This window comes from Mytilus trossulus, chromosome 5, assembly GCF_036588685.1.
Source record: "Mytilus trossulus isolate FHL-02 chromosome 5, PNRI_Mtr1.1.1.hap1, whole genome shotgun sequence".
NCBI lineage: Eukaryota > Metazoa > Mollusca > Bivalvia > Mytilida > Mytilidae > Mytilus > Mytilus trossulus.
Genome location: NC_086377.1, coordinates 52,526,263 through 52,542,358, shown reverse-complemented (window position 1 = coordinate 52,542,358; position 16,096 = coordinate 52,526,263). Strand labels below are relative to the sequence as shown.

General features: G+C 32.7%; 3 protein-coding genes across 3 annotated transcripts; 2 read left to right on the top strand and 1 right to left on the bottom strand.

Moving 5' to 3' along the window:
• The first annotated feature begins 2,536 nt into the window (after window positions 1–2,536).
• LOC134718061 (uncharacterized protein F54H12.2-like) lies at window positions 2,537–3,844 on the top strand. The gene has a single exon (XM_063580556.1). It carries the CDS (start codon window positions 2,537–2,539, stop codon window positions 3,842–3,844), a length of 1,308 nt encoding a protein of 435 aa, XP_063436626.1.
• Window positions 3,845–8,443: 4,599 nt separating this feature from the next.
• Window positions 8,444–12,981, bottom strand: LOC134718060 (uncharacterized). Its single transcript, XM_063580555.1, has 5 exons — window positions 12,640–12,981; window positions 12,173–12,238; window positions 11,946–12,026; window positions 9,457–11,115; window positions 8,444–8,502 (listed from the first exon to the last, which is right to left on the bottom strand). Exons 1-5 carry the CDS (start codon window positions 12,899–12,901, stop codon window positions 8,444–8,446), a joined length of 2,127 nt encoding a protein of 708 aa, XP_063436625.1. The 5' UTR covers window positions 12,902–12,981.
• A 1,103-nt stretch (window positions 12,982–14,084) lies between these two features.
• On the top strand, window positions 14,085–15,736 carry LOC134719715 (uncharacterized). Its single transcript, XM_063582680.1, has 3 exons — window positions 14,085–14,492; window positions 15,065–15,127; window positions 15,527–15,736. Exons 1-3 carry the CDS (start codon window positions 14,440–14,442, stop codon window positions 15,720–15,722), a joined length of 312 nt encoding a protein of 103 aa, XP_063438750.1. The 5' UTR covers window positions 14,085–14,439; the 3' UTR covers window positions 15,723–15,736.
• Window positions 15,737–16,096: the final 360 nt, after the last annotated feature.

The window sequence follows — 16,096 nt, the reverse complement described above, 5'->3', positions numbered from 1 at the left end:
ACTTCAGAAATGTTCTGAATGTCATCCATTTAGTGACGAAGATGAAGAGGAAGCATCTCAAAATCAGGAGGGGGATTTTCAGATAATGAAACCCATTATCATGCATGATCATGAATCTGAATAAAATGGTGGTTTGACAATTTGTGAAAAGCAATGGAATTAGATGACACACTAATGACAATAATATTATGTTTAATATATTTTGCTGTTGTACTTATAAAATAAAATATACATATATAACTATTAATGTGTTTGTGTTTTTAATTTAATTCGGTATAACTGTTGAATTATTTTGGAACAGGTAGCAATATAGTTGACGATACTCTTATTTTTAGAGAAGGGTTTTACACTTTTAGTTTTTGTTTTTGATCAATCAATGTTGATATGGTTTGTTTTTAAAGGGATTTTTATTTTCGAATTGGTACAGATTTGTAAAATTTTATAAATCATTGTTACACAGATTTAATGTTCATTTAAGTGGGTTATCATCAGAACGTTAATACACGTTTAAAACTATTGTAAATTTGAACACTATTACACCACAGAAAAACAAAATGACACAGAAGCAAAAGGAGAATTTTAGATTTTAGCTAAAGAGGATACATATAGTGTTCAAAAACCTTCACGAACAACATTTACACGAAATAGAGTAGTTGTAGCAGGGTTGAATGCTCAATGGGACGGAGATTTAGCATCAATGGAAAATGTATCGAAATACAACTCAATGGAAAAATACAACTCGGATATTAAGTTTTTATTGATACTGATTGATATTTTTTCAAGATTTTTGATAGTTAAACCTCTAAAAGATAAAAAGAGTGACACAGTAACGTCTGCTTTAAAAGAGATTTTTAAAAAGGGTAACAGGAGACCCAAAACTGTACGTTTTGATTTAGGCGGAGAATTTCAATCAAGTGTAAAAAAATATTTTAAGAAAGAAAAAATTAATGTTTTTTACACGCACAATTCTAAAATAAAAAGCAATTATGCAGAGAGAGTAATCAGAACGTTAAAAAATCGTATTTATTCTTATTTTATGGAAAATCAAACATCTAAATACATAGATGTTCTTCAGAAATTGGTTAACAGTTACAACAACACACCTCATCAATCCTTGGGAGGGGCAACGCCTGCGTCTATTACCAAAATAAATGAGGACGAAATAAGATATATACAATACCTAGTTAGAAAAAAAGCAAAATCTATAGAAGTAATAAAAAGGAAGAAGAAAAAACAAGTTTACAAATTCAAGATAGGAGATATTGTACGAATATCACAACTAAAAAGGGTATTTGAGAAAGGCTATCAAGAAAATTGGACATTGGAATATTTCAAAGTATCTAAAAGATTTAAAAGAGAAAACCAATACATATATAAGTTGAAAGACACCCTTAATGACGACGTGAAAGGATCGTTCTATAGATACGAGGTACAGAAAATAGACCAATCACAGAAGAAACTGTACAAAATAGAAACTATTCTAAAAACCCGAAAGGTAGTAGGAAAAGAACAAGTATTAGTGAAATGGTTGGGTTGGCCATCAAAATTTAATTCTTGGATTTTAAAGAAGTCGATCAAAGATATAAAATAATATGCTGTAATTGTTAGATGTCATTCAAAGCCAAAATGAGTTTGATAATTGTTGTGTCTTCAGAAGATGGAAAAGGTTTATTTACCGATAACAAACCCTACGATTTCAGAGTTAAATTAAATCAAAGAATACGGTTTGATCATAATTGGGTGATCGCCATTACGGAATTTACTTCATCAGAACGTATCGATTCACGTAAAAATCCTGAATTATTTATTTTTTCAGACATATGCCAGAATAGTTTCATTGGAAATAACGAACATCCATTACTTAGAAGGACATATTTTGACAACGCAAAACAAAGAAACATTATTTACAATACTCCGTATTATATTCAGGTCAGACAGGGTGAAATACAACAAATTCATTTTTATATAAAGGATGACAAGGGACAAGATGCTTCATTTTTACAAGAGAAGGTGACCATAACGCTTCATCTGAAAAAAAGATCCCCTTGTTCGTGAAATGAATAATTATCTAACAGATCCTCTCATCTGGAAAAGATTTCATAAAAACATGGAGGGGAATAAATTTAACGCATACAGTTACAGACGATTGAAAAGAAAAAATCAATTAGGACGGGGACTTCATGGTCGTTTTAGACATTCTTACATGATTCCTGTGAATGTGAATGCAAACGACACCGAGACAAATTCCATCAGTACTACCATGGTATCACCTGTTGTTGCCTCAGAAGATAGGGCAACTTCAGAAATGAAGGACGTAAAAGAAAAGAAAAAAACCCATGTTAAGGTGTCGAGTATTATAAAAAGAAAAAACAAGAAAAAAAAGCTCAAAACGAAAAAGGAACGCAAACAATCAACATCAAAAACAACCAAGAAGAGAACCAGACGAGCTTCAAAAAAGAAATTCAACAAAGACTATTACGATAACGTTTGGAGTTCAGTTTCTGTTAAAAAAAAAAAGAAAACGATAAAATAAATTATGGCTTTTTTGAGTGAAGATAATAAGGAAATTGGCCTTCCAATGGAACTTTCAATATTTGCTTCTCCCCCTAACCAAGTGGCCATAGATAAAATAACATATACAGAGGAAAGGCCAATATCTAATCTGATTAATGATTCCACACCCATTGAAATAGTAATCTCAGGAGCTGGTAATGATTACATTGACTTGAGAAAAAGTCGTCTTTTTGTTAAATTACAAATTTTAAAAGAAGACGGATCTTACCTGCAACCAAAAGAAAAAACGGGAATTATTAATTTACCGTTACAGAGTATGTTTTCACACATTGATGTATACATGAACAACAAATTAGTATCGGCTAATTCTAACAATTATCCATGGAAATCGTACTTCAAAGTTATACTGTCTTCGGGAAGCGATGAACAAAATTCTCAACTTCAAAGTCAGCTTTTTATGAAGGATGATGACCCTATGGATTCGTTGACATTAAATGCTGGATATGTTAACAGATATGAATACACAAAAGAGTCTAGGACATTCGAATTAGAAAGTAATTTGATGGAAGATGCATTACTTTTGGATAAGTACTTGATTAGTGGCGTGGACATTTACATGAAACTGTTCCGTTCCAGTGCTTCTTTTTTACTGATGTCCGGAGAAGCAAAACCAAATTACAAGGTTAAAATATTAGACGTGTTCTATAGAACTGCTAGGGTTAAAGTGGATCCGGGTGTTATTTTGAATCATAGGCGTCAAATTCAAGAATCTCCAGCTAAATATTTGATTAACAGAAGTAACGTAATACAAAATGTCATACCTCTAGGATCAACAGAATTTTACTGGGATTCTTTATTTCCGAAATCTCTACCTTCTAAAGTTGTGTTCGGACTTGTTCCTCAAAAGGCAATAAATGGTGATTATACGGCCAATCCTTTCAATTTTCAACACTTTAACATGTCATGTATTACTTTGAAAGTCAATGGTGTGGAAGTGTATGGATCACCTCTTAACATGGATTTTAGCAACAACAGAAATTACACAGCAGCATATGTAAGACTTTTTGAAATATGCGATAAATGGCAGAAGGATACAGGATTAAATATTTCTTTGAATGATTTTGGGAATGGTTATACGTTCATAGTGTTTTCCTTAGATCCTTCTGATTTCCAAGAAGATTTTCTCAATTTGGTAAAACACGGAAATGCTCGATTAGAAAAACGGTTTAGCCTACCCACAACAGAGGTTGTGAATTGCATGTGCTATTACCAATCGCAAGCCATTTTGACATGTGACGAGACAAGAAATATAAACATAGTGGAACCATGAATGCAAGAGAACTGATCGTTTTTTTAAAAGACTTTAAATGTTTAAATAAAGTATCTATCTGTATAAGTGACATTAATGGTTTGCCTGCTACCGTTGTGAATCACTACCCTCAACTATTTATTATCAATCCTGGAAAACATTGGTTGTGTGTATTTTTCTATGACTCTACAAAAGCTGAATATTTTGATAGTCTGGGAAAATGTGTAGAGTTTTATGGAACTAATTTAGCAAAGTTTATAAGCAACAACGCTAAAGATTGTTTTTCAATACAGAGACAATTACAGTCTAACACTTCAGATATTTGTGGACTTTATGTTGTATGTTTTGTAGTGATGAAAGTATGTTATCAATTTTCAATTAAAAATTTTAATGATATGTTTACTGATAATGTATTTGAAAATGACCAATTCATTAAAATGTTTTTTTCTAAATAAATATTAGATGTAAAAAAAAAAAGTTTTGTTCTTTTTACGAGGGGTCTTCTCTGATATGAATATAAAACTCATATGCGACGTATCGTCTTCATTTTAAACAAAGTCATGGAGAAGGAACACACTCTTCTTCCTTTTTCATCTCCAACCACAATATATATCTCTGGACCAACTCAAGCAGGTAAATCGATTTTTACTAAAAAAACTTATAGAAAATGCTGACGTAATGTTTACCAAACCACCGGAAAAAAATTTATATGCATATTCCGAATATCAACCATTATTTGACGACATTCAATCGTCCAACTTAATATTTCATGAAGGTCTGCCTGATAAACAGAAAATAGAAGAATTTACTCAAGATACTCAACATTCGTTAATCGTACTGGACGATTTGATTTCTAAAGTAGTACAATCAGAGGAAGTTTTACATTTATTCGCCGTCACTAGTAACCACAAAAAGGCATCAGTGGTCCTTATTTCACAATCTTTGTATCCTCCAGGTAAATACGCAAAAAGTATTTCCCTGAATTGTGCTAATTTTGTCTTGTTTCACAATCCTAGAGACATGCGTCAAATTGTAACGTTCGCATCACAAATACTTCCAGGAATGACTCGATATTTCTTAGATGCATTTTTGAAAATTACAAAACAGAAGTATGCATACATACTTATTGACCTCTCGCCTCATAGAGAAGACAGACAATACATGCTTAGAACGGGTATTTTTCCAGGTGACACCTGTATAGTTTACAAACCTATATAAAAATGCATTCTTGTTCGTACGATCATTTGGTGATAATGAGCAGGCGAATGAGGTCAAATGCTGTGTTTCTGAAGTTTTTATACGAAGCTGGTACAAACCAACGAGTTGCAATCTTATCAAATCTGACTAAACCACAAATCAGTGTTCTATCTGAAGTAGCTTTAAATATTTATAAAGGAGTATTCCCCAACAAACAAAAATACGTCAAGTCATTAAAACCATATAAATCCATTGTGTATCAATTGGGAACAAAATCAGTAGGAGTGCGAAAAAAGAAACAATTATTGATTCGTCATAATAAACTAATTCCTAGTTTGTTAAGACCTGTTATGGATTTTTTGCAATGATGGCAAAAGAACTAGTTTTGTTATCTAAAAGAAAATATGATGAACTTTTAAAATCTGCGTCAGAGGATAAACAAGACAAACCTACAGGAGAAATAATGGAAAACGAACATGGCGAGAAACCGCAAATTTCTAAACCCATAGAGCAAGTTCCAAACTCTGACCCAGCTGAAATGGGACGGTTCGTTGAGAAGATTAACGACGATGCGAGTGGTACACCAGGAATTCTAGATCAACCTCCTAAGAAAATGAAAAGAAAAAATATGAAAAAAAACTTAAAATGGATATTATATTAACTTTTAATTATGTAACTTCTCATTTGTACAATAAAAATCTTCAATAAAGGATTAATGTTAAGTCATTTGTTGCAACAGTAACCGAAAGGTAAAGTAGTTAAGTCATTTAACAATCTTCTCTTTGTATATACCATTCTGTACTCCTTTTCCTCAATCCTGTTGTATAATTTCCTTTTACATGCAAGTCGGGAAATTTTACGCGGATTGGTAGTCTTTATTGTTTTGATAGTTTTATTCACCACTACGTCACAAATAGATGAAAAATTTATTAGATCTGAATTCATCTTATTGTCTTACGAAAAACCTCTCACTTTACACTTTTCATTGCCCGATGCCAATCTGTAGGCATAATTCTTAGGTCCTCCGGCCACAAAATGTGTGATGTGTTTATCCTCAGGCGAAATTTCATTTGTTAATTGTCCTAAGTAATTGCCAATAGGAAGTGTTTTTGAGATAATTTTATCTTTATCACAAAAGATGATCGAGTCTGTGTCTACATACAATGTGTTGTGACCCACTTGTTCCATAACGTTGTAGAGCTTGATTCTGGCCCAACAGGTAGTAAAAGATGCTATGAAGATGTTGGTTTTAACGTCTATGGGGATAAAAGGGGTCTCGTGTACATGTTCTATTTGTATGAAATCTTTACTAATGATATGGAAATCTTTTACATCCTTCCGGGGATCTGAGAGTAGCTGAAAGAACTTATCTCCCTCGTGTTCGTGGAAAAACGCTGTTTGCCTCATATTTAAACGTTGACCAAACTTGCCCCAAAAACTATTTAAACATATTTTTGCCAAACTACGGAGTCCTGGATTCTTTTTTATATTATCATAATCTAAATGTATTCCCTCGTGTTTTGCGTAATCAGCTATATATTCCATCTTTTCTTGATCTGTTTTACACTCCTGTGGGAAACCTGATGCTTCCTGTTTAAATTTCAAAAATAGATTGACGTAGGCATCAAAAAGGCCTCCCACACCCGTAAAAGGATCATGCTTTTTGAATTCTTCAAAATGATACACCTCGTATATTTTAAGGATTTCGTATCCTTTGGAAAGAGCCAGCCCCACTTCAGGAGTACACCATGTACCAACAATGGCTCTCTCGTCATTGGTGCATGTGCAGTCGTTTTGGTTTTCATCATCGGCACACTTTTTGCAAAGTGGAAACTTTAATTTTCCATTGGAAACGTATGGTAAAACGGGATGAAAAAGACGTCTGTGGGGTAAAATCTTTACTTTAACCACCCCAAAATACTTGGAAATATCTTGAAAATTCGATGTTATGATAACTGGATGTCCTATGGGGTATTTAGCATACTTGTTGACGCTAGGATACAAGCTGAAAAATAAAAGAAGGAAATTATCAACTAAGTAACCAAACAATGTAACATAAAAGAGTTCTGAATATACAAATGAATCAAAGACAGTACTTATTACATTATTTGATATTACCTTGTGAAATTTTAATATTCAATTGTCTCTCCTGGTTCTGCGCATTCATGGTACAGTTTAATTCCGTTAGTCCTTCCACCAAAAAAGCTATCCCTTACATTTAATCGGTCTGTAATATCTAATGTAGAAACTAATTCTCTCATTTGGTCATCTGTCGACATTAATTGATGAAATTCGTGCTCCCAGATGCACACATACTCGTATCCTAGTCGTATCAGTTCCCTTTCTTTCTGTTTGGTCATAATATATAGTTCGGCCATCGAATGTTTTGTCTTCGGATGAGTTGTCTTTGTTCTATCATGGGGAAAGCAGGAGGGACAACCATGGAAACAACAACCTGAAATCATTAATGATAATAAGAGGGTTTACATCAATCAATGCGCCGCATTACTTTTACAATCGTTATTCAGTTGTAATAGGTGGGAATCGTTTTGATCGTCTTGAAAGAAATCGATAAATAATAAGAAAAAATATAATAAATTTATAAATATATAAACAATATAATAAATTTATAAATATATAAACAATATAATAAATTTATAAATAATATTGCCGCCGCCGCCTCCTATGCCCTTAATTATTTACTCACCTAAAAATTCGTATGCCGTTTTCTTTGGAGAATGGACATAACCATCTAGTCTAAAATTCGTGCCTGGTACTTTGTGTTCTCCTCGACCATTTAGTGCGTGTTGTATGTGAATTGGTTTTCCTGAATGTCTACTACGCTCCATTGTCCATTCCAACCATTGGATTGACACTTTACTGAAATTGTCTCTTGATACGTAACCCTCTGACGGAACTACTGCAATGGGACTTTTAACGAAAACTGTTCTTCCAATTGTGTACGCATTAGACGCATCTATCGTTTCCTTTAATACCCATTCACCGTCAGGTAATTGCACTTGAAGTGAACCGTTCACAAATTTCGAGGGACACTTGAGATTTGTGTTCTGGGTTAAATCCGTCACACACGTTTCATATTCTTCCTCTAGGAACAGTTGCCTGTAGATGGCTTGACAGACAGAAGCAATCGTGATGTAATTAAACGGATCTATACCTTCGGCGTGCGTTATTATTTCGCCTTTTTCGTTAGTGTCTTTTACAGATGTCACTTCAATCATAATTTTACGAAACTCCATACATCCTCGCCTCAAAATATCTACATCTGATACGCAATAATTGTACATCTCCGACTGAAAGTCAAATATTTCATTTTCTTTTGAACGGTACCAATTCCAAAATAATTGGGCTTCTTCTTCTCCCATATAATCGACTCCATAATATGATGCAGCCGGATAAGGTCCTTTATATGATTGGTGTTCTTGGGTGTTGAAGAGGTGTGGGAAGTGACCCTTCTGAAGCTCCTGAAGACCAAAGCATTGTGGAATCTTCGATAACTTCATATTGATAAAGTTGATAGAATCGAGAAATGTAAGGTCTAAGTTTTTCGAGACATGCATATAGACAATCTTTGAGCCCTCGAAGATGATTTTATCGGGTTTTACACTGTGATGATCTATGAGTGCATTGAGTAGGGGGTAGTTGTCGAAACCTTTGGCGTTGTGTGCTATGAAAACCGTGTTTTTGTAATGGGGGGGTCATGATGTGAGAGCAGAATTCGTAAGGTACGTTGTTACCTCTAAACACCCTCTGTCTGTAACCGCAACCATCTTTACAAGGTAAAATCCTTTTGTTCTTTTTTACTATTCTACAGTTTTCACAGCGACTCCCACAAACGTCACACTTAGAGTTTATCGTTAAATCATCGTTTTCACAAAGGGTACAAGTAGATTGCAAAACAGCAAAATTTACCTTGTGCTCATTTAGTCCACACCAAGACTGATGACAGTTGATGCAAATTTTACAAGAGTTACATCTCGTTTTCATAGTACATTTCGTTTTACAAGGTTGGCTGGGTACGTAACCATTAGAACATTGTTCTTCATATCTACATCTGACCTCATAACAGTTCGTACACATTTTGCATTTTTTACACCTGTCTGTTGTCGAGCATTGTTTCTCGCACGGTTCGCCGAGCAAATGACCTTCACTACAGACCATTTGTTCATTTTGTGTTGTTTCAAAGTCGTAAAAAAAATATTTCCTCGGTTCCTTTTTACTAGAATTCCAAATAGATTTCCGCTGATAACACAAATGGTCTCCTAATTGATATTGGAAACAATTTTTACATTTCCATTCCCCGCATCTATGTTGTTCGGGTGCTCGTTTGTTTCTTTCTAGGACTTTTTTACAAGTTTCACACTGGTAAAACCTTTCGCACATTGATTTGTCGCAATCATGGCCTCTGATGGTTTTACGGGAGTTGTGTCTTTTATAACACGCTTCACTACGACATGTTCGGTGGCAGTCTGAACAAGTAACTTGATCGTTACTGATCTTACATTGATGACTACCGCAAACGTCACATGTTTCGCTACAGGAGTGCCTCCCCTTGTTTTTATACGGGGTTAAACAGTGCGAACAGAAATAGCCAAAACCAAAATAACCATTTATACTCCCTATGGCATCGTAATGTCCATTTCCATCTGCATCACCCGTAAGGTACAGGTAAATGTTTTTACGTTGGGAGTTATTAGCCACACGATAAAATTTGTTGCCTAATTTTGAGGATAACACCAAAATGTTGAGGTCCAATAGGTTTTCAAAGCTGTGAATGTCTCTAATGCTTAGGGGTTTGTCAGTTGGAAGATTTGCTTCTTTACATAAGGTTAATGCCATGGTTTTACTGTAAGATTTATTATTCACAGCGGAATCACTCACGTGTTTGTAATAACTTTTGGTAGTCATGCCATGTTTCAAGACTTTTTGAAAAGTGTTCATGTTGGGGTCATCGTCTTTTGTGATCTCTCTCCATTTGTTCAGGGGAACGACTTCGCAGAGCTTTAAAAAACATCTACCAATCGCTGTTGCCATACACATTTCGTCGTCATTCGATACCTGTAATAATGACTTTTTTAGGGCAATTGAATTACGGGTCCCTTTGAGTCTTGTTATGGGTATCGTACCACTCCCACTAGGTACTGCAATGCTCCCTATTGTGACTTGCATAGCTGTATCCAAGGGTAAATTTTCGTCGGAATTTAGGACGTTTTCTACTGCATCCATGACCCTTTGCGAGTTAATGTTGGACCAGTTATCCAATGGTACGACTATCGAATTATTCAATTCGGGATGTGAAATGATAACTCTTCCGAGGTCATAGTCATTTCCTCTGGCCCTACCCAGTACGTCATCGAACATACCCCTAAGTTCGTTTTGAAGATTGCGCATTTTTTTATTTTTCCAGGTATCTTTGAATTTTACTTTGTATGTAGTCTCACGGGCTAAATTTTTGGAGAAGGTTTTATGTCCCGACATTTGAAATAAATAAGGTAAATCTTCGTTGTCGTTACCACTCCCCCTTTGTTCGATGTCGTCCATAGTCAATGTGATATTAGGGTCGATACTGTTTTGAAGGGACGTGTGTACACCTTGAATAACACTCCCACCCTCTTCAAAGTTGTAGGGGGTAGCCATGTAATTTGTCGTTATAGCATCCATGTCCATTACGTTCGCATCCACCCTTTGATTCAAGTCATCCATGGTATATACTATATTTTGGTTCAAACCATATTGAAAGTGTGTTTGTGAATGAGGGTCCATATATTGACTAGCAGTAGCTCTGTAAGTGATGTGGGAGTGACTTGTTGATGGCATATTTATGTCTTTGATATTTTGAATAACATTAAAGTCGTTTAAAGCATCCAAATCGAAATTAATGGCTAGGTCATCTGAATTTGAAAATGTATTGATGTCATCTATAATTTGGTGAAATTCCAAATGATCTTTCAATTCCGATGATAAGTTGAATTTCATATAACACTTTTGACATGTCAACAAAAATGATAGTCTGTCTAAAACTTGGGAGTTGTTTAAAAGGCAGTTATCTGTAGCCCAACTTATTAAACTGTCAGCATCTGTAAATGTGTTCAATGTATATGTCAAATTGAATGACAGAAAGTGTCTGATCCTATTTTGTATCAAAGGATGATTTATTAGGTCATTGTCTAATGCCCATTGCTGCAAGTCCTCTAAAGATGTAAAATCCTTGACAATACTGTTCAAACTTGGTGATTTATGCTTCATTGTTTTTGGTTTTGTCCATTTACTGAAAAATATTTGTTATTATTTGGTTTTATTTCTTTGGTATTTGTATTTGCTTGATTCTGTTAAGATAAAAAAAAAAGTGATACCACTATTCTAAATTTTTAGTTTGATTTTACTAAAAGCAAAAATATTTGAAATGTTTACTTACCTTACATTTCATATGTTTCCATTCAAATAAAATCTTGTTGATTTTACTTGGTTTTATAACCCCTAAAATCATGGCATAATGTTAAGGTTCAAGTATTCTGTGTCATGACCTTGGATACAGTCCAATGAGTTTTACATAATAAAATATTGTTGTATAATTGTACTGTTTGTATGAGGTAATTTTAAGGTTCAATAATTCTGTGTCATGACCTTGGATACAATCCCATGAGTTTTACATAAAATATTGTTGTATAGTGGTACTGTTTGTATGAGGTAATGTTAAGGTTCAATTATTCTGTGTTGTGACTTTGGATACAGTCCAATGAGTTTTACATAACAAAATATTTGTATAGTGATACTGTATGAGATAATGTGGTACTCTTTGTCACACATTTGTTTTCTCTTAATTATAGATAAATGAAGACATAATGTTCATATTGTACTGTATATAGCTGAAGTATTACTCATTAATAATTGTATAATAAAATCTTACTTTGATTTGTAGTCAGTGTTGTAGACTTTTTCTGTTTGTTAGTCATTTCCAATTGAGAATTCTGTAAAACATTGTCTGGTACTACAAAATAAATGAAAAAAAAAATTAATAAAACATGTTTAATTCCTTCCTTAAAAAAAAAACACACACACAAAAACAAAAACAAACTGGCAGTATCTTACTTAAGTATTGAATATTAATAATCATACTTAAATAATAAATCTTACCATGAACTGTAGTTATTTCCTGTTTCCTAGTTGTTTTTCCTTCCTCTGGTAAAATATTGTCTGGTACTGTAAAATAAATGAAAAAAAAAAATCTAATACTGGAACCGATTGAAAACTTGTTACAATCTCACATGACATTGAAAGAGAAATTTGATATTTCATACCTGGTTTTAAAATAAATTTGTTGGAAATGTTCCCATGGAATTATAATTTTGATCACTCACACTTACTGCAAAAATCAACTACAAAATTGTTTAATTATGCACATACAGAATACATTCCATGGGACATGAAGATCAGATTTATTTATCCTTCAACTTTATAATAATTCCTTGTCAAGAACTGGTCGGATGCCCTTAGAGTTATTCCCCCTTTTTTTTAATTTTCGAAATAAGGCAAACTGTTGAAATCGTTAGAATGGTGGGACTTTAAGACATAAATCTTGTGAGGGTAATCATAAAACTTACCACATTCTATCTCATTGCAATGCCAATTGCATAATTTGTTGAACATGTGTACCACTGTTGGCGGTTGCTCTTGTGCCTCAAGAAAATTGATGGTACAATTACAACTTTCCGACTGAATTTCAATAATTCTGACGTTTTGAAGAATGTTTATTTCTGTACTACAGAAGCAGTTGGCAATTGCCGTTTCATATTTACAATCTATCTGTCCTTCTGCGTTTAAAACTAACAATAACACAAGAAAATGTACGATCCAAAATGCCATGTTTGTTTTCTAATGTACCAATGAGAACGTGATGGGTTGTAAACAACAGAATAAAAACATCGGAATCTTCATAAAAAATATAATATATAGCAAACAATATAAGTATATTTTATAAACAAATCAATTTTCATCATATTTTAACACACATAATTAACGTCGTAAGAGAGAAAACTGAAAAATTAACTGTGGTAATTACATAACTCCTTACGGTTCACTAAATATATATGTTGGAATGGATATGTTATTGTTTCCGGAACGTTACATAAGATATTTAATTTTCCGATCATTTTCACACGTTAACAACATGATTAAAATTACACAGTGAAAACTATTCTTAGATAATGATCTTTTAGTAATGTGCTAATTGAAATGAGGTTACCAAAGATAATTAATGGTTTCACAGTTAACTGTAAGCAGTGGCATTTGGAATGGGTAGTTTATATAATAATGTTTTACTGTTACATATTTTCTCACATTAACAAAACATTTTAAAATAATAATAATCCTTTAGCAAGATGTTATTCAAATTTAATGAAATGTGTAACATCCTATTACAAAAGATAATTAACGGTTTCCCGACGGATGGCATTTGGAATGGGTTATTTATATAATAAATCTTTGCTATTATGCATATAGTCTAGTTTTAAAAAGTCTCATTTATTATGTAACATTTGTATATATAATAAGTGTAAAAATCAGTTAAACTTTATTCAGAGAAAGGAATTTGAGAAAAATGTAAGTACAATTTGTTGAGTTATTTTTCATTTTAACGCATATTCTTTATATATGAGATAAAATATTTGTTATCTTCATCTTAACTTAAATTTATGAATTTTTGTTGTTAGAAACCTTACAAAATAAACTTGTTTCTATAATTCTAATAAATTAATAAAACTTGAATTGGTTAATTCTACTACATATGTAAGTGATTTAATGTTGGTTTTCTGGTTTTAATCAGTCCAAATGTGACACAGGTAAACCCTAAATTATAAATTAAATAATAAAAAAATGATATTGAATTTGTGTAAAGGAATTTAGTGTAAATATGTCCGTAAGTTAGGGCTGTTCCTGATTTTGGAGATGATATTTTACTACGAATAACAAAACCAGAAAACTGTTAAATTTAATGTGTTATCCTTATTCTCCTTAATTTTGTTCAGAGATTTCTGAAAAATGTCCACATTAAGACCCTCTTTAATATTTGTGTATATTTATTAAATACATACGTAAAGTTTGTTAGTATGTTTCATATATGTTTCTCGTTTCTCGTTTTGTAAATAGATTAGACCTTTGGTTTTTCTGTTTGAATTATGTTACACTGGTTATTTTGGGGCCCTTTATAGCTTACTGTTCGGTGTGAGCTTTTGCTTCGTGTTGAAGGCCGTACTTTGACCTATAACTGTTTAACTTTTTATGCATTGTTACTTGGATGGAGAGTTGCCTCATTGGTACTCATACCGCATCTTCTTATTTATACTAATATTGTAATGGTTATATATGTTTTTTAAATATATTTTTGTTTTAATTATTAGATTAAAATGGAATCTGTCATAAAACAGGAAGTACCAGTTAGAACCCCTGAACAGACCAGGTATATATCAGTAAGGTTGTTAGCAAGACTATGTTGCCTTCATATTCACAATATAATCAATTATTTTGATAAGATATCATTTAAACATCCTTTGTGTGAGTTTACACTGTCCATGTACTTGTTTGTTGTCTTCGTGTGTATTATACGTATTTCTTGTTGCGTCCTTTGTTTGCATGTGTCCGAATTTTGCAATAGTCTATGAATTTATGATTTGTTTTTATTATCCTTTTGATTTGTTGCCGTGGTATTCGTTTTCCATTGTATTAAATTTATCTTCATTTATCTTAGCTACACTGTAAAAATTGTGCTTAGAGCCTAAACATGTTTAGGAAAATGTTTAGAAGCTATACACATAAATGTCTGTTGTGTCCCCATTCTAAACATGTTTAGAATTTCAACATGTAATGCCCCACATGCTTAGAGCCTAAACATGTAACCAATTGTATAACATGAAATGTGTATAGAAAAGTGTTTAGGCCCTAAACACAATTTTTACAGTGTATATACTGCTAAAATTTATATATTTTATAATCTTTACATAAAAGTAATACATCTAATTTATGCTTTTGTAGATCTACTAATGTGCCTTTGGAACCTGTGCAACAACAGCCACCTAATAGAAATACCCAGAACATGTGAGTATATTTTTTCTTTTAAAAGCCTATTTTGTTTTAAAATAATAGAACTCCAATACAACACACACACACACACACACATGTATTCTTCAGTACAGATTACATCAAAATAATTTAAAGATCCACAATCTAAAAGAAAATGTCTGATTGTGAGCAAATAAAACACATAGTTCCTAAACATTAAGCCATATTATTCAAGGTGATCATTGCATCAGGGAAATATATCTTCACAAAATTTAGATATTGTATATTATAACCATTGACTTTCATGTTTAAAAAATCATTTTAAAAAACCCTTATATAATGTGTTTATATAATAAATCATTAGTAATTGTATATATCATAATTTATTATTTTAATTTTGTGCTGTAAAAAATAAATTTTATCTATATTTTTTAGACCTTCAGAATTTGAGATGGTGGAACATTTAAACAACATAATGAGTACAAAAATCGAAGATTTAGCCACCAAGATAGCATACAATGCCCACATATTGACAATACAAAAGAGAAAGTTAGAAGAGGAAATTAGTTTTAAAAAACATTTAAAAATGAGAAAAAGAATGCTATTAGAAAGAAGAACAAATGGCATATAATTTGATCTTTGGAAATGGACACTAAAGAACTTTAAATACAATAAAAGAGTTGTATGTTATGATTGTTTTCTTTAATCTTTTATTACACAAAAAGTACCCTTACGGTGAGACAAACTCATAATGAGCAAATGTATGGACAATTCCGGAATGCAGTTACCCTCTTGCCTTCCCTCTCTTACAGCCATCGGATTTGAGTATGTAGGTTCTCTGATTACCTTCCTTGCTAGCTGAAGCGTAACGTCGTTCTTAGGTTTACCTTTACTACCCTAATTCCAGAGTGGACTAACCAATATATCGTCTATTGGACTGAACTACTTCGAAATGAGGGTAATAAAGGTAAACCTAGTAACGAATTTACGCTTCAGCTAGCAAGG